At 45.3% G+C, this 18,731-nt stretch overlaps 1 protein-coding gene across 1 annotated transcript in view; it reads right to left on the bottom strand.

The window, feature by feature from the left end:
* Positions 1–18,731, bottom strand: part of PTPRS (protein tyrosine phosphatase receptor type S) — a 291,141-nt gene that overhangs the window by 82,757 nt on the left and 189,653 nt on the right. The window contains exons 11-12 of the mRNA XM_058163586.1: positions 8,915–9,220; positions 2,173–2,366 (exon numbers count right to left, since the gene is read on the bottom strand). Coding sequence (XP_058019569.1) covers positions 2,173–2,366; positions 8,915–9,220 — 500 coding nt within the window. The remainder of the gene's footprint in view (positions 1–2,172; positions 2,367–8,914; positions 9,221–18,731) is intronic.

The raw sequence follows: 18,731 nt of genomic DNA, 5'->3' as shown, positions 1-18,731 counted from the left end.
AAAAGTAGGAAAAAAAAAAACCCCTCTGATGATCGCGGTGCTTAGCTGGGCGTGGAAGTGGGGGTGCGCGGGGATTTTTGCTACCGGTTCTCCGAACCACCCGCCACCATCGCTACCGGATCAGGCGATCGGTCCGAACTGGGAGCATTTCACCCCTGATTTAACAGGGTCTGAACAAGGGCGCACCTATGCTAGCCTAACCCTCGCCAAGTTTAACAGCATCTGCACCTCTGCACACTCACGCTGGTTCAACCCTCCTTTCTAACTCCCTTTGCCTCCCTCCTCCAGATTCCATGCAAAGAAACCAACCCAACATTCAGGGAAGCTGAAGCACATCAAGCACCACAAAACTTAACGGGGCGGGGGGGGGGGGAGAGGGAGAGGAAGTGGGGAGAGAAAGGGAGATACTCAAAACCATGCCATCACTAACAAAAACGAAGGGGGCCAAGAACAGACCATCACAATGGAAGCGTCTCAACTTACGTATTCTGCAGTATCATCGGTTTCCCACTGAACAAAAGAAGGTAGGCAGGTGAGGATGAAAAGGGGAAAGAGAAAGAGAAGTGAGGTGATGGGGGGAGCACGGGGAGGGGGATGCCTGGGGAAAGGCCAGCGCTCAGAAGGCCCCCCCCCGAAGCTGCTGGGGTGAAGTGGCGGTTGGGGGTGGGGGGGTGGGGAGAGATCGGTGAGGTTAGTTAGTAGAATGCATGACTCTGGTTTAATGGAGCCATAGGTTGGGATGGGGGGAGGCTGAACTGGGCTGGAGAGAGTGAGATTTTCAGAATTATAGACAGTCCTCGACTTACAGCCATTTCATTTAGTGACCGTTCAAAGTTACAACAGCACCACTGCGACAGACAGCGCAAACCTTCATAAATACACGCCAGCTGCCAAAGCGGGCAAATTTTGATATCCGGTGACCACGGGGATGAAAACTGGACCTAAGTCACTTCTTTTTTTTTTTTTTCCCCAGTGCCGTCGTAACTTTGAATTACGGTTGTCAAGTCGAGGAGTATCTGTAAGCATTTTCAATGCTTGCCTGCAATTCCTTCTTCGACCATGGGCTGCTGCGACTGCCCTTTGAAATCTGGAGAAAGGGCTTCCTTTGGGTCAATTGCCTGATTAAGGCGAGGAGGCTTTTCATCAAAATCATGAGGACTAGGATCTTTCTACGGGAGAGATGCAACTACATCCTTGCTTGGCGTGTAAACATCACTGCTTGGCACCTCCAGGTACTACTGGAAATGGCTTCTACCTTACACTGCTTCGGGTGAGAATAAATAAACTCTCCTTGGCACCAGATCATTATAGGAAGTCCTCGTTTAAGGACCGTTCATTTAGCGACGATTCTAAAGTTACAGAGATGCTGAAAAAAGTGACTGGTCCTCATACTTATGACCATCCCAATATCTTGTTGTTTGATGCACAAAGGCAGGAGCGGGTGACTGGAAAAACCGGGCAATTTTACAGATAGTCCTCATATTACGAGCACAACTGAGCCCCAACAAGCGAGACGGTTGTTAAGTGAGCTTTCCCCCCCACTTGAGGAACTTCCTTGCTAGCGTTGTTAAGTGATTCACTGCAGCTGTTAAGTTAGTCACCCGGTTGTTAAGTGAATCTGGCTCCCCACTGACTTTGCTTATCAGAAGTCGGCAAAGGGGGATCTCGCATGACCTTGGGACACTGCAACCGTCATAAATATGAGTCAGTTGCTAAGCGGCTGAATTCTGATCACATGACCATGGGGATGCTGCAACGGTCGTTAAGTGTGAACCGGTTGCCAAGCGTCTGAATTTTGACCGCATCATCATGAAGATGATACAAAGGTCCCAAGTCCATTTTTCCCCAGCGCTGTTGTAACTTTGAACAGTCACAAAATCAACCATTTTGTCTACTTAGATGACATTCTTGTAAGTCAAGGACTACCTGGAGGAAAGGATGGAGGGGAAAACTCGGTTTTTCAAGATCCCTGTTGTAAGTCGAGGACCCCCTGTAGTAGCCAGAAGTCAAAAGTTGACTCAGGCACCGAAAAGAGGAGGAGGAGGAGGAGGAAGAGGAGAAAAATGAAACGTCTGTTGTTAATAAGCTGTGGGGTTGCCTTGAGTTCGAATTGAGCCACGAGAAGCGCCTTGTCACCCAAAAGGAGAGATCCCCAGTCCCACCCCCTCTCACCTGAGCATCAGCCAACATGACGTCCTTGATCTGGGGCAACCCACTGGCTTCGCCGTTCTCCATGCGTACGTAATGCACTTGGTAGCCACGTATTTGTCCGTGTTGGCGGTTCTGGACTGGGGAGCGCCAGAAGACTTGGATGGCCGTTGAATTGAGGACTTCCACCTCCACCTTGCGAGGTGGGGCGCTGGGCACTGGAAAGCGAGAAGGGAGGAGGAAGAGAGAGAAGAGGGAAAGGGGAGAGAGAGAGAGAGAGAGAGAAAGAAAAGGGTCCGACTTTAATAGGAGGAATCGGTCATTGAAAACGGCCAGCGAAAGCCCGCCTGGTGTTTGGGCAGAACGGAAGATGCTGGCTGGGCCCCCGATTTTGCGTATCCGGGTGCCCATCGAGAGCCGCAACTCACAACTGTGATGCGGTGGCCGAAACTGGCCAGTTTGTTTCTCTCTGCGTGTTCGTGTAAATTCATAGACATAGGTCGTCCTCGGCGTATGATGACATTTCAGCCCAAAATGTCTATTCTTAGGAGAAACAGTCGTTAAGCGAATTTTGCCCTGTTTAACGACCTTTCTTGTCACAGCTCTTAAGTAAATCACTGCGGTTGTTAAGTGAGTCACACGGTTGTAACCCATGGAATCGGCTTGTCAGAGGGTCACAAAAAGGGGATCACAGGACCCCAGGACACCGCAACCGTCATAAATAGGAGTCAGTTGCCAAGCATCTGCATTTTGATCACACAGCCACGGGGATGCTGCAACGGTAGTTAAGTGTGAAAAACGGTCATAAGTCACTTTTTCAGTGCCATAACTTTGAATGGTCACTAAATGAACCGTTGTAAGTCAGGGACTATCTGACACTACAATATCTCAAACCAGGTTATTAATCTCTTTCGATCTGTGTCCTGCTCCCCCATACAGATAATCCTCAATTTACAAAAAATCATTTAGTGACCATTCAAAGTTACAACGGCACCGAAACAAGTGACTTACGGTCCTGTTGTGCCTCGCTCGCCCCCACCGCCGCAGCCGGGCCCCTCTCATCTCCTGCTATCTCAGCCAGAGACTGATAGTGCAGAAGAATGTCCTGGCATGCCTCCAGCCCCCAGCCCTGGCACCATGTCCGGACAAACCGAGCAAACAAACCTCCCTCCGATAGCATGTGCGCCTGAAGCTGGGATTACCGGCAGCTGGGGACGAAACGATGCAATGGATAGATCCACGCTTCCGGAGAATGGAGAGGCGACGTCAGCAAAAGGAAGGGAGGGGCAGGCCTGGATAAGTGCTGAGTCATGGAGCCACACCCCATGGCCTATATAAAGGATCTGCTTTCTGGCATTCTTTGAGTCAGGCAGAGTCTAACTTGGATTGCTGAAGTCACATCCTGGTCTCCTGCCTGCCCTGAGAACTCTGACAAAACTTTGGCAAAGCTGCAGAGGCTTCGCAGCCACGCTTGATAGGGACTTCCCCGACCCGGCCGTCAGAGGAGGAGTGGGACACGACAGGACCATTCCTCCCACTTAGGACCGCTGCAGCATCCTCCTGGTCATGTGATCAAAATTTGGGTGCTTGGCAACCGGCATGTATTTATGTCAGTAACATGATCACCACTTGCAACCTAATGCAGTGAGCCATGTGCAGATCTGAGACATTGGAGAAACAAAACAACCACTTCACCAACCCATGGCACAACATAGGAGAACAAACCCATCCGGAACGATTCAACGTTTGAAAGACAAAAGGCCACTCTTTTGAAGACAGCAAAAAAAAGGTAATAAAATAGGGTGTGACTCGCTTAAGAACCGTCTTGCTTAGCCACAGAAATTCTGATCCTGATTGGGGATCTACCCGCGTTAACCGGTGGAGAGGTTTTATCGTTGATATATTTGCGGGTATGTTTTACACTGGATGTTTTAATGGTTGTACGTCACCGTGAAACCAATGGAAAGAACCGGGTATATAAAATTAAATTCAGAAAGGCTTTTCCTAGCTTTATTTGGAGAAGGGAAGAATTCTAGCTGGCATTTCCCCCAAGTATTCTGACTCTGAACTGTTCCCAGGAAAAAATAATAATGCTTAATTATTCAGTCTCTTCCCTATGGCAACCTAACAGATCAGCCGGTGAAAAACCAGCCATCAACTTATCTCGGATTTAAATTTCTTTGTATACTGCAGCTATTCCTTCTACTCCGATAGCACGTCAATTTTTTTTTTCCTTCCTCTTAAATTTGGATTATTTGGGGGAATTGCTAATTCCTAAGAAGAAAGGGAATAAAATTCCCCTTTAAAATACCCTCAAAGTTGGGCCGGATCAAAGTCAGAATTTTTTTAAAGCAAAGGGCAAAAGGCATGCTGATCGCCCTGGGGCAAAATTATTGGTAGAATAATTATCGTAAGTCTTTTATTTATTTACATTTATACCCCGCCCTTCTCCGAAGACTCAGGACGGCTTACATTGTGTTAAGCAATAATCTTCATCCATTTATATATGATACAAAGTCAACTTTTATTGCCCCCCCAACAATCTGGGTCCTCATTTTACCTACCTTATAAAGGATGGAAGGCTGAGTCAACCTTGGGCCTGGTGGGACTTGAACCTGCAATAATTGCAGGCAGCTGTTGTTAATAACAGACTGTTTAACAGGCTGCGCCATTCAAGGACCCTTTGATTTACAACCATTCGTTTAGTGACTGTTTGCATTTTTCACTTTTACGACCGTTGCAGCATCCTCACGATCATGCGGTCAAAATTCAGATGCTTAGACTCATATTTACGACGGTTGCAGTGTCCCGGGAGTCACATGATCCCCTTTTGCGACCTTCTGACCAGCAATGGGGAAGCCCGATTCACTTAACAACCGTGTTACTAACTTAACGACTGCTGTGATTCACTTAACTACGGCAGCAAGAAAGGTGGGGGCAAAAAAAATGGGGGCAGAATTCACTTAACGTCTGTCTTTGCTTAGCAACGGAAATGCTGGGCTCAATTGTGGTCATAAGTCGAGGACTGCCTGTATAACTCAAAACATTTTAACTAGGTTAAAAGCAGTGATGGGATTCAAGTAATTTAACAACCGGTTCTCTGCCCTAATGATTTCTTCCAACAACCAGTTTGCCAAATTGCTCAGAAAGTTAACAGCCGGTTCTCCCGAAGTGATGCGAACTGGCTTTAATCCCCACCACTGGTTAAAAGTAGGATTCTCTGGAATCTTACTTGGAAGAACATAGGACCTTGGAAGAACATAGGACGTCAGGCAACAAATTGCAGGGTTGTCATATAGACAAAGAAGGCACAACAATTTCTAGTAATCACTCAACCATCCAGCTGTGGCTGAAAACGTGAAGATTCACAACCGGTTAATCTTCGTTCCTGAACTTTCATAAATTCAACCCTGTAGTTTTCGGGAGAGCAATTTGGAAAGGATTTTTCACTGCTTTTTCTAGGATGTTTTTATTTATTTATTTATTTATTTATTTATTTATTTATTTATTTATTTATTTATTTATTTATTTATTTATTTTTTAGATTTTTATACCGCCCTTCTCCCGAAGGACTCAGGGAGATTAACAGCCAGATTACAGCCAGATTAAAAACAGTACAATATACAAATTAAAACAAAATTAAAACAACATATTCTATAAATGGCCGAAAATTTAAAACCGTCAAATTTGACCCATAAAATTCATAAAAATACCCCAATTAAAATTATTAAAATTCAAAAAGTTTAAAAAACTAAGCCAGTCCCGCTTGGATAAACAAGTTTTTGCTTGTTTTTGAGGGATTTCTCAATCTAACCTACACTGGGATCTCCTGGTGGCCTCCTATCCAGGGATAAATAATAAGGGACCTTTCTTAACTTTGAGGGGGGAATCAGGCAAAGTCAGGTATGAAAAGTGACAAGGACCAGCTAGCATTCTAGCCGCTAGTGGTTAGTCATCATAACTTGGTTACCAGGATACACTTCAGCTGAGGAAGATTTTATTCAGGTAAATAAAAATGGATGGGCATGAGAACAGAGCAACAGCTTCCTTTAAGAAAAGCAGATTGTTCCATATACAGGTAGTCCTCGACTTACAACCATTTCATTTAGTGACCGCTCGAAGTTACCACGGCACTAAAAAAAAAAAGTGACTTATAACCATTTTTTTCCACACTTAACGACCCGTTGCAGCGTCCCCCCCATGGTCACGTGATCAAAATTCAGACGCTTGGCAACTGACTTACATTTACGACCGTGGCAATGATCCCCTTTTGCGACCGTCTGACAAGGAAAGTCAATGGGGGAAGCCGGATTTGCTTAATAGCCGTGTTACTAACTGAACAACTGCAGTGATTCTCTTAACAACCGGGGCGGGTGGGGGGAGGCTAAAGAAAGGTCGTAAAATGAGGCAAAACTCACTGAACAAATGTCTCTCAACAGAAATTGTGGTCGTAAGTCAAGGACTACCCTGTAGTTCAATAGAGCCACAAAAGACACTTTAAATCAATGTTTCTGCAACTTGGCTGCTTTCAAATGTATGGACTTCAACCCCCAGAATTCCCCAGCCAGCTTTGCTGGCTGGGGAATTCTGGGAATTGTAGTCCATACGCTTGAAAGAGGCCATGTTGCAGAAACGCTGCTCTGAATTCTGAGAATGAGTTTTTATTGTCCCAGGGAAATTGGCACGACAATATTTTTTTACACCGCCCTGAGTCCTTCGGGAGAAGGACGGTATAAAAATCGAATAAAATAAATAAAATAAATAAATAAATTTTTATATTTTCTCCATTATCCAGCTGACGTTTGGCCGTTCTACTACGTCCTTCCCAGAGAGTGTGATAAATGAGATGCTCAAAAATAAATAAAGTGCCACTAGAAATTCATTAAGGACTGTTCGCAACACCTCTCCGTTGAGCAGCGTTGCTTGGCTATTCCTCGTTGCCTCGGCAATCCACTTGCGAGAAGTTTCCACGGATTTCTGGATCCCCCCCCCCACCCTAAAAAATACCGTTCCTATTGCAGAAGCTGAAGAGAAAATGTCCTTGTAGAAACCCAGAAACCCACTTCCTCGCATGGAAAGGGAGGAGTTATTTTACAAAAAGTTGGGCCTTTTTGGGTGGCAGCAAACAGGAATTACGTTTGAATCTTAAAACATGTTTTTTTCACCGCTGTGTTTCAACCGGGAACCAGCCAGGTTGGCCTAGTGGTTAAGGCACCAGGTTAGAAAGCGGGAAACCAGTGAATTATAGTCCCACTTTAGGCATAAAAGTTGGCTGGAGATTTTAGGCCAACCGCCAGGAGATTGTGAGTTCTAGTCCTATTTTAGGCACGAAAGCCACCTGGGAGACTTAGGGCCAATCACTAGGAACTAGGAGATGAGGAATTATAGTCTTGCCTTAGGCACAAAAGTTGACTTTCAGCCAATCACTAGGAGATGAGGAATTATAGTCTTGCCTTAGGCATGAAAGTTAACTTTGAGCCAATCACTAGGAGATGAGGAATTATAGTCTTGCCTTAGGCACGAAAGCTGGCTGGGTGACTTTGAGCCAATCACTAGGAGATGAGGAATTATAGCCTTGCCTTAGGCACGAAAGCTGACTTTGAGCCAATCACTAGGAGATGAGGAATTATAGCCCTGCCTTATGCATGAAAGCTGGCTGGGTGACTTTGAGCCAATCACCAGGAGACGATGAATTCTAGTCTTGTGTTAGGTATGAAAGTTGTCTGGGTGACTTTGGGCCAATCACCAGGAGACGGTGAGTTCTAGTCCCACTGTAGGCATGAAAGCCAGCTGGGTGACTTTGGGCCAATCACCAGGAGATGGTGAGTTCTAGTCTTGTGTTAGGTATGAAAGTTGTCTGGGTGACTTTGGGCCAATCACCAGGAGACGGTGAGTTCTAGTCCCACTGTAGGCATGAAAGCCAGCTGGGTGACTTTGGGCCAATCACCAGGAGATGGTGAGTTCTAGTCTTGTGTTAGGTATGAAAGTTGTCTGGGTGACTTTGAGCCAATCACTAGGAGATGAGGAATTATAGTCTTGCCTTAGGCACGAAAGCTGGCTGGGTGACTTTGAGCCAATCATTAGGAGATGAGGAGTTATAGTCTTGCCTTAGGCACGAAAGCTGACTTTGAGCCAATCACTAGGAGATGAGGAATTATAGTCTTGCCTTAGGCACGAAAGCTGACTTTGAGCCAATCACTAGGAGATGAGGAATTATAGCCCTGCCTTATGCATGAAAGCTGGCTGGGTGACTTTGAGCCAATCACCAGGAGACGATGAATTCTAGTCTTGTGTTAGGTATGAAAGTTGTCTGGGTGACTTTGGGCCAATCACCAGGAGACGGTGAGTTCTAGTCCCACTGTAGGCATGAAAGCCAGCTGGGTGACTTTGGGCCAATCACCAGGAGATGGTGAGTTCTAGTCTTGTGTTAGGTATGAAAGTTGTCTGGGTGACTTTGGGCCAATCACCAGGAGACGGTGAGTTCTAGTCCCACTGTAGGCATGAAAGCCAGCGGGGTGACTTTGGGCCAATCACCAGGAGATGGTGAGTTCTAGTCTTGTGTTAGGTATGAAAGTTGTCTGGGTGACTTTGGGCCAGTCCCTTTCTGTCAGCCTAACTAACCCAACCTCACAGGGTGGTTGTTACGGGGAAATTAGGAAGAGGAAGATATGTTGGCTAAGTTGACCGCCTTGGGTTATTTGTAAAAACAATAAAGGCAGGATACAAATTACAGACGGAAATAAATTTAGGGAGAAGTCCCACTTACCATCCTCGTCGGTACGGACAATGACGGGCGAGCTTTCCGGGCCGGGCCCCATAATCGTATGCGCCACCACGGTGATGCGGTACTCCGTCCATTTCTCCAGTCCTTCCAGGGTGATCTGGGTGGTCGTGGCAGGGATATCCTTCACCTCTTTCAATTCGCTGACCTCGGGATCCAGGCCTCGGTACCGGACGCTATAGCCTTCCAAGTCACCGTTTTGGCTCTCAACGGGAGGTGGTTGCCAACTTACCAGAATGGCCGTGGACCTGGTGCTGATACATTTTACGTCTTGAGGGGGGGCGGACGGTTCTACGGTAGCGGGAGGGGTAGTTTGGGGTGGTGGGAATCGGGGGGGAAGAGGGGGGGAGGAGAAGAGGGGGTGGGTGGAAAACAAAATATAGGAAAGATAAAAGGAAAAAAAAAAGGAAAAAAATGATAACAAAAAAACCCGAAACGAAACGCACCAAAAAAAAAAGAAAAAGAAAAAAAAAAGCTTGGTCCAGGAACATATAAACTCAGAAAAATAAACAAATAAAAACTAAAAAAAAAAAAAAAGGGCTTCTTTTCCATGAAAACGGAAATAAACGAAGGATTAACGGGTGGAAAAAGCAAGCGGGCAACACAACTCAAGAGACACGGGGGCTTGGTTGGGCTAGCTGGCGCTCAGCGGGTCAAAAAAGTCAAGATGGCGCTCGCCACGGCACCATGGCGGCAGCCATCTTGAGCGTCTGCCTCTCTTGAGATCAGCGTTTCTCAGCTGCGGGAATTTTAAGACGCCATCTTGAGTTTCTGCCACTCGTAGATCCGTATTTCCCAACTGTGAGAATTTTAAGACGGGTGGACTTCAACTCCCAGAATTCCCCAGCCAGCCCTGCTGGGAGTTGAAGTCCATCCGTCTTAAAATCCCCATGGTTGAGAAACACCGGCATAGAACACTGTGCTTCTTCCATTCGTATAAAAAGGATAAATCCTGCCTGCCACCCATCCTATTCTCATCATTGGGAAAAAAACTCGGGACCGCCGGGATCTAGTCCCTCTGCAATTCCACCTATCACCAATCACATCTCATCCCTTTTTGGCAATCAAATCTTTTCCGTTTGCTAATCTGCAGATTGCAAACAGCAACTTATAACTTATACAAAATGAGGCTTTTAGAGGCCAGAGCATAAACAAGGTCTCTCTCTCTCTCTCTCTCTCTCCCTTCCTTCCTTCCTTCCTTCCTTCCCATCTATTTCACTTCTTTCTTCCTTCCCCACCCATTTCCTTCCTTTCTTCCTTTTCTTCCTTCCTTCCCATCTATTTCACTTCTTCCTTCCTTCCCCACCCATTTCCTTCCTTCCTTTCTTCCTTCCTTCCTTCCTTCCTTCCTTCCTTCCTTCCTTCCTTCCTTCCTTCCTTCCTTCCTTCCTTCCTTCCTTCCTTCCTTCCTTCCTTCTTTTCTTTCTTTCCAGTTATTTCCTCAACTGGATGCCCTCCAAATGCCAGGCTGGCCAGTGTTAACCAGCACTGAGCCAACAGAGAAGGCAAATCTTTAAGGGGCAGATGGTCCCTCTTTTTGGTTTAAAAAGGGGCCTGATTCATATTCACCTTCCCGTCTTCAGCTAGGTTCTCCTTGAAAGAGGCTTAATTGCGAGTCCTACAGGTAGTCCTCGACTTACGACCGCAACTAAATGCAGAGTTTCCATCGTTAAGCAACGCAACCCTTGTTAAAGGGAGTTGTGCCTGATTTTACGACATTACTCGCCGTGAGAGAAAAGCGAAAGACTGCAGTTGTTAAGTGAATCATCACACGGTCGTTAAGCGAATCCAGCTCCCCCACCCACACCATTCAGGTCAGAAGCCGGCTGGAAAAGTCGCAAATGGTTTTTATGTGACCCCGGGGAGGCTGCAGCCTTTGTACATGCGTGTCGGTTGCCGAGCGACCTAATTTTGATCACGTTAAACGTGGGAACTCTGCAACCGTCATAAAGTGCGAGGACGGGTCTTCAGTCACATTTTTTCCCCCCAGTTACCGTTGTAACTTAGACTGGTCGCTTAAAGGAATGGTTGTAAGTCGAGGACTATTCTGTAATTTACAGGCTTCTGTTTCCTGGCAAGCTTTACAGCCGATACAGCTTGATAAAATCTGGTTAACAAGATAAGCCAAAAAAATTCTCATTTGAGCTTCCTGATTTCTCTAGGGCAGGATAGTCCAAACTTGGCAACTTTTAAGACTGGTGGATTTCAATTCCCAGAATTCCCCAGTCTTGGCTGGCTAAGGAATTCTGGGAGTCGACATCCACAAGTCTTAACAGAATAACAGCGGAGTTGAAAGGGACCTTTGGAGGTCTTCTAGTCCAACCCCCTCCATAAGTCTTGAGCTTGCCACATTTGGAGATCCCTGGTTTAGAAGGTTTGCGTTTAGAGGAAAGGAGGGTTGATGCCCAGCTTGCCATCACGGTAAAATAATTCACCAACTCTTGTAGAATTCACACATCTCAATTTCTTAATTAGCCCTCCCCCCAAAAATAAAAACAACAACAACAACAAACAACCAGCAACAGACAATCAAAAGCAACAGAGAAGTTATGGAATGCAAAGAAATCAAGCGATTAAAAAAAAAATGGTCGGGTTCCAAACAAAATAAAATAAGGGAAATAACTGTAATAATAATAATAATAATCCTCAAATTATTCATCAAGCAAAGCCTTCTAGAGTCCACGTTCGGTAGTAGTCTGGGTTTACCTACCTTCAGCACCGGTTAACTTTATCAGACTGTCTTGCGAAAGCTCGGCTGGGGACGATGGGATACACGGAAGGATCCTAAGACCCAGGCCTGAACTCACTGGCTCTCCCCCCAAAGCACCCCTCTTCCTGCCCTCCAACCTGGCTTCTTATGACAGGCTTCAGCAGAGAAAGCAACAGACAACTGTTGGTGCCAAGAGAGTTCTGGGTTCAAATTACAGTCCTGTTCTTATCCCTGACGCTGCCCTTTCCCGGAAGAATGGTAAATCCCGACTGAAACCAGTTAGGAAACCTGCCTTCCAAACCAAATTCAAGCCCAGGTGGTGTTTTCCGATTGTTCGAAGCGGCGTTTCACAAGCTAAGCCAATTTAAGATTGGGGGGGGGGAGACTTCAACTCCCAGGATTCCCCAGCCAGCAAAGAATTCTGGGAGTGGAAGTCCAGAACATCTTTAAAAAGTTGCCAAGGTTGAAAAAAAAAAAAATAGCGGGTAGCTCAAAATAAGGAGAGCAACATTTGCGAAAATGTTATGCCAATACGAATCTTCCCTCACGCCCAGGTCAAACTAACTTAGATGGAAAAGCACTAACTCGCAACCTTCTTTCCTTATGGAGACGTCTTATTTTTTATTTCAAATGACGGATCCCGTTTCTAAAGTTTAAATTCTAAAATTTAAATGGCTAAATTTTATTTCAGTTACGGATGCCGTTTCTAAACGCCTAGCCATATCCAATTGGAAATGAATCCAGGGGGTGTTTATGCAACATCTGTTTTATCACTTCTTAAGAGCAGGAGGATCCCGACGGTCACGTGATCAAAATTCAGACACTTATTTATTTAGTTTATTTATTCAAATTTTTATACCGCTCTATCTCCCGAAGGACTCAGGGCGGTGTACAGCCAAATAAAAACATAAGAATAATACAAATAAAAACAACAATTAAAAAACTTATTAATTAGGCTGAAATTAAAATATCACTAAAATAGTATAAAACCCCATTAAAACTAAATTTAAAACTAAAAACCCTAGGCCAGCCCTGCGCAAATAAATAGATGTGTCTTAAGCTCGCGGCGGAAGGTTCGGAGGTCGGGAAGTTGGCGCAGCCCTGGGGGAAGCTCGTTGACCACTGATTCATATTTATGACGGTTGCAGTGTCCCAGGGTCAGTGATCCACTTTTGTGACCTTCTGACCAGCAAAGCCAATGGGGAAGCCAGATTCATTTAACAACCGTGTTACTAACTTCACAACCGCAGTGATTCACGTAACAACTGTGGCCGGAAAGGTCATAAAATGAGGCAAAACTCGCTTAAACCAATGTCTCACTTTATAACAGAAAGTCAGGGCTCAATTGTGGTCGTAAATCGAGGACTAAAGTGACTGTTTGGATAAAAGAAAAAAAAAAAGACAAGTACTTTTGTTGCTAATTGGAAACCAATTCTGGACTTTGTGCTTGAGGTGGGGAAAAAAAAATGAAACTTTGATTTTAGGTTTTATTGATTAGATAGATCTGTTGTTATAGAAATGGCTAGTTTATACAATTGTGGAAAGAAAAAGTTGAGGTTTAATGCTATTATCTTATTATATTATCTTACTCTACTGTACCAAAGGGAGTTGGAATTATTTTTACGTGCTTTCGAAACTGCTAGGTTGGCAGAAGCTGGGACTAGTAACGGGAGCTCACCAGCACTAGGGATTCGAACGGCCGAAGTGCCGACCTTTCGATCGACAAGCTCAGCTGTCTTAGCCCCTGAGCCACCGCGTCCCTCCATTTTATATTATATTATATTTTATATTATAAACTAATTAAAACGATTGACATGGTAAAGTAAGGACTACCTGTAATAATAACGATAAAACCAACCCCAAATGTAGCTTATTCAGCATTTTGAATTCAAAGGGTCTAATCAAGAGGCCCCATCGAGGGAGATTCAGAAGAGGGCTTTGAAAGGTTATAAATGTATTTTTCTTATGCAAATTCCCAAATTTGACATTCAGAAGACAAGCTCGGACACTGGAATTATTTGATGATGCTCAGAAGAAGGTCATTGTTGGTTTTTTTTTGCCTTCTAAGAAATCTATTTTTCTTGTTTTGATCCTGTCAAAATCAACTTATTGTGGGGAAAAAAAATCTCCCAAAACACAACATACAGGTAGTCCTCAACTTACAACAGTTCATTTAGTGACCGTTCCAAGCAGTGGTTGGATCCTACTGGTTTAACAACTGGTTCGGTGACTGCACGCTTCGCCAGATATAGGTAAGCAAAGCGCAGCGGTGGGCGGGCCCAGCTGATCGTCGGAACAAACCGGTTCACTCCCAGCTGATCGTCGGAGCTACAGGTTCACCCGAACCGGTAGAACCCCACCCATGGTTCCAAGTTACGGCGGCACTGAAAAATGTGACTGTTTTTCAGTTACAACCTTTGCAGCATCCCTGTGATCAGGTGATCAAAATTCAGATTGCTTGACAGCTGACTTATATTTATGACGGTCGCAGTGTTCCCGGGGTCATGTGATCCCCTTTTGCGACCTTCTGACAAGCAAAGGCCATGGGGAAGCCAGATTCACTTAACAACGGTGTCACTCATTTAACAGCTGCAGTGATTCACTTAAGAAATGTGGCAAGGAAAGTCGTAAAATGGGGCAACCCCCCCCCCACTTAATAAACATCTCACTTAGCCACAGAAATGTTGGGCTCAATAGCCGTCGTAAGTCAAGGACTTCCTGTATTTTGTCCATTCCCAACCCATAAAATATTTCAATTTAGGGGGAGAACCATAGACGCCCAACCTAATTTTTCACGCGTGTTAGTTAACGTGGCCGTCGGATTACACAATTAGTTCTGCTTCGAACCTGCTCTATAGACTTAGATTGGTCTTTTATGCTGAATTCCATTGTTCCCAATTTACACACCTTCCAATAATCCCATTACTGTATTCTGGGTTTGTTCTTTTTACTATTTAATTGGGAAGGTTTGAAAAGGAAAGAGGAGGTTAGCCTGTTTTAAATAAGTTTTTTTTTACTTTTGGCACCAAAAGTACAGGGCCTGATCTGAATTGCTGAGTTTCTCCCCTGCTTCAAAACTGGGACAAGTCAATTATTCCAATCAAAGACAATCAAATTGTCATAAATTTTCCTCAAGGATAGACAGTGCAGTGCCGAAAATTATCCAATTTATGTTCGATTTGTTGTTTTCCTACCTGTTTTGGAGGGGGAGAAGGCGGTTGTTATAGGTTATAATTTGAGGTGTGAAATTCAACTTTCAATTTATTTTCCCCCCCCCCGGTGATCACCGAATCACGGAGCTGGGTAGAATCTCAAAGGCATCTAGTGAACGGTGGGATACACTAAAAACTGCGTTTCTGAACCTCAGCGACTTTAAGCTGGGCTGGCTGGGGAATTGTGGCAGTTGAAGTCCACCCAATTTAAAGACTGCTGAGGTTCACTTTAAGACATAAGTTCTTAAAGTCTTAAGAGGGCCAAGTCTGAGAAACACTGGAGCAAACGAATGAATAGGCTAAATATGAAGCATTAAACAAGCTAAAACATTAAACAAGGCTAAAACAAGAAGCACCGAATAAGCTGAAGGATTAAATAAGGCTAAACAAGAAGCGCTAAACAGGAAAGGTCTTTGGGTAACCCTTTCACGTCCTCTGAGGAATGGGTTTTAATTTTTAATTTGTGCCCTTAATTTCTACCCACGATCCTCAACAAGATAACCTTAACTAACCCTTTTCTGCTCACCAAGAAACGCACTAAAAAAAGACCTACCAGATTCTTGGGTGGTTTTGAAAACACGGAGTCCTCAACCCAGAATACTCTACTTCCAGAAAAGAGGGGCAGCACCCCCAAAATGAAGGACTTCCAACTCTTGCCAGCCTGATTCCCAGCGAGGGGGGACGGGGACGGGACGGGATGTCTGTCCACTCACCCTTCTAAACAATCCACTTCGGGGCAGGTCAGATAAAAAACATGGACTGGGTTTTTTCCCCCTCTGGCTAAGCCAAGGGGCCAAGGGAATGCTCCATTCTATGACTTGTCTGGACCATACCGTCTGTGCCAAGATGCCACCCCACGCTGGCCTTGCTGTTGAGAGGATCCACAAGGAGTTTCCTTCACAATCCAGCCCAACCTGTGTGAATTCAAGGAGGCAGGTGCGCACGCGGGTGGGTGGGTGAGTGTTAGCCTGCAGGTGGGCACTTGCATTTTCTCGACCAAGGGGCAAGGGAGATTAAGCACTGGGATGATAGTGTGTGTGCCCGCACATGGCAGCGGGCACTACTACACCCTCTTCTCACCGAAGCCACCAAGGACTGGGCAGGTATCCCAAGGTGTGCAAATTAGGATAGGCCATTTTAAGAGGTCTGCAAGGGGGAACAGGTTGAGCTGTATTTGTGAATTAGCCAGTACTCACCTTCCGAACACTTTCACAGGCGTTAAAAGTTGGCTGTCCAAGACTCAACAATGGACCCTGACTGAGCTTTCATACCGAAGCGATAAAGATTTCTTTCTTTTTTAAATTTTTTTTAACCCTTTAGGTACCGTAGACTTTGGAGACCTCAACGTCAGGCCACTGGCTATTTAAAAAAGAACAAAAGAACCCAACCTACATCTCCCCAAACTTTTTTGTTTTTTTTTAAAGGGGTTCCTAGAGTCATGGGGCAACGGAGTTTTTGGCCCTTTGGCGTCCTTCACCCATCTAACTAAGTCAAGGGAAAGGACTTATCGAAAAGGGAAATGAAACGACTTAGCCAAAAGAAGAAGCCAAATCTATGGATTTTGGAAGAATCGGGGCCGTGTATCTTGTTTTCTTTCTTTCATCCCAATAATTCCATTTTTTTCCTCCCCAATCTCTGAATTTTGAGAGACATTTTAGAGATTCTCTAGGCATCCGAGCCTACCGTCTTTGGTACTTGAAGAGTTAAACACCAAGTAGTTTCAAGATCCAAAAAAAAAAAAAGCATACGTTACCTTTAGTTTAATGGATTTGTTTTTAACAAAAATCTTGGGGGTTTTGATGCTTGGGGGAGCCCCCCCCCCCAACTTTAGTGGAGAAGTGCTGTGAAAAGACATGCCGTGCAAGCCAGAGAAAAAGGGGTACCAATAGTGATGGTTGCATGGAGAACTTGGGACTAGACACATTAGCAAACGGGGACGATGGATGGATTGGGAAAAAAGCTAAGCAGAAATGTGGTAGCCGGACACCTTAGAGCAGGGATCTGCAAACCTGGCTCTTTTAAGACTTTATTTATTTATTTATTTAATAGCCAGCTTTGCTGGCTGAGGAACTCTGGGAGTTGAAATCCATAAGTCTTAAAAGAGCCAAGTTTGCAGACCCCTACCTTAGAGGAAAGGTAAGGAAAGGGGCATATCTGCATAGAAAAGGTTCCAGATACAAAGAGCAAGCCTGGGAGATGCCTCCTGAAGAAAATACCGCAGATCCTGCTCAGTCTGGAGATTCAAGGATTCACCATGATTAACAATAGCGCTTGGACTTATATACCGCTTCACGCGGTGTGCTTTACAGCCCTCTCTAAGCGGTTTGCAAAGTCGGCCTATGGCCCCCGGCCCTCTGGGTCCCTCATTTTACCTCGGAAGGATGAAAAGGCTTGAGTTGGTCGGGATCGAACGCCTGGCAGTGGGCAGAGTTTGCCTGCAATACTGGATTCTAAACCACTACGCTACCAAGGGTCTTGAGAGAGAGAGACAGAGAGAGAGATTGCGGGAGGGAGGGAGGGAGGGAGAGAGAGGATGGATGAAGGGGGAGAGAAAGAGAGAGAGAGAGAGTGGGAGGGAGAGCAAGAGGGGGAGAGAGAGAGAGAGTGGGAGGGAGAGCAAGAGGGGGAGAGAGAGGGGAGAGACAGATATGAGATAGATATTGTAGACAGAGAGAAAATGTTTACAGAGTCAGCCTATGGCCCCCAACAATCTGGGTCCTCATTTTACCGACCTCGGAAGGATGGAAGGCTGAGTCAACTTTGAGTCAGTCAGGGTCGAACTGCTGGCAGTGGGTAAAGTTATCCTGCAATACTGCATTTTAACCACTGTGCCACCAGGGCTCTTGAAAGAGAGCGAGCGTGAGAGATGATAGATAGATATTGTAGGTAGACAGAAGGTAGAGAGAGAATAGGTGATAGATAGATATTGTAGGTAGACAGAAGGTAGAGAGAGAATAGGTGATAGATAGATATTGTAGGTAGACAGAAGGTAGAGAGAGAATAGGTGATAGATATTGTAGATAGACAGAAGATAGAGATATGATAATTATAGGTAGCAATAGCACTTAAGACTTGTATACTGCTTCACAGTGCTTTACAGCTCTCTCTAAGTGGTTTACAAAGTCAACATATTGACCCCAACAATCTGGGTCCTCACTTTAACGACCTCAGAAGGACAGAAGGCTGAGTCAACCTTGAGCTGGTGAGGATCGAACGGCTGGCAGTAGGCAGAGTTTGCCTGCAATGCTGGATTCTAACCACTGCGCCACCAGGGCTCCTTACCGGAACAAAAAATTGGGTGAATGTCACACAGTTATGGGGTGTTCTAAAGTTTGCAAAATAGGTAGTCCTCGGCTTACGAGCATTCGTCTAATGACCACTCATAGTTACAACGGCTCTGGAAAAAGTGACATAGAACCAATCCCCGCGTCAAACTCCATCTGGTTCGCCGTTCCTGGGGGGGATTCGCTTAGCAACCATGTGATGAATGACAGTGGTGACTCATTTAATGACTGCAGCAAGAACAAAGCCGTCATATCATTGGGCACCAGTCACTTAACGGCTGCCTTGCTCAGGGAGGGAATTCCCACTCCCAGTTGTTATTTTAAGTGAGTTGTGCCTCATTTTATGAACTTTTTTTTTTTGCCGCGGTTGTTAAATGAATCAGGGCAGTTGTTAAGTGAATCACGTGGTTGTTAAGCAAATTAGGTTTTCCCTAACTGACTTCTGGTTGCCGGAAGCCAGTTGGGAAAGTCACAAACGGTGATCATGTGACCCCCGGGACAATGCAACCGCTGTAAATACATGCCGGTTGCCACGTTCTTGAATTTTGATCACGTGACTTTGCGATTCCTGCGATGGTTGCGTGGGGCCCAGTCAT

The sequence above is a fragment of the Ahaetulla prasina genome, chromosome 1 (genome assembly GCF_028640845.1).
Source record: "Ahaetulla prasina isolate Xishuangbanna chromosome 1, ASM2864084v1, whole genome shotgun sequence".
Classification (NCBI taxonomy): Eukaryota; Metazoa; Chordata; class Lepidosauria; order Squamata; family Colubridae; genus Ahaetulla; species Ahaetulla prasina.
Note: the sequence above shows the minus strand (reverse complement) of the source record. Positions and strands in the feature narration are given on the sequence as shown.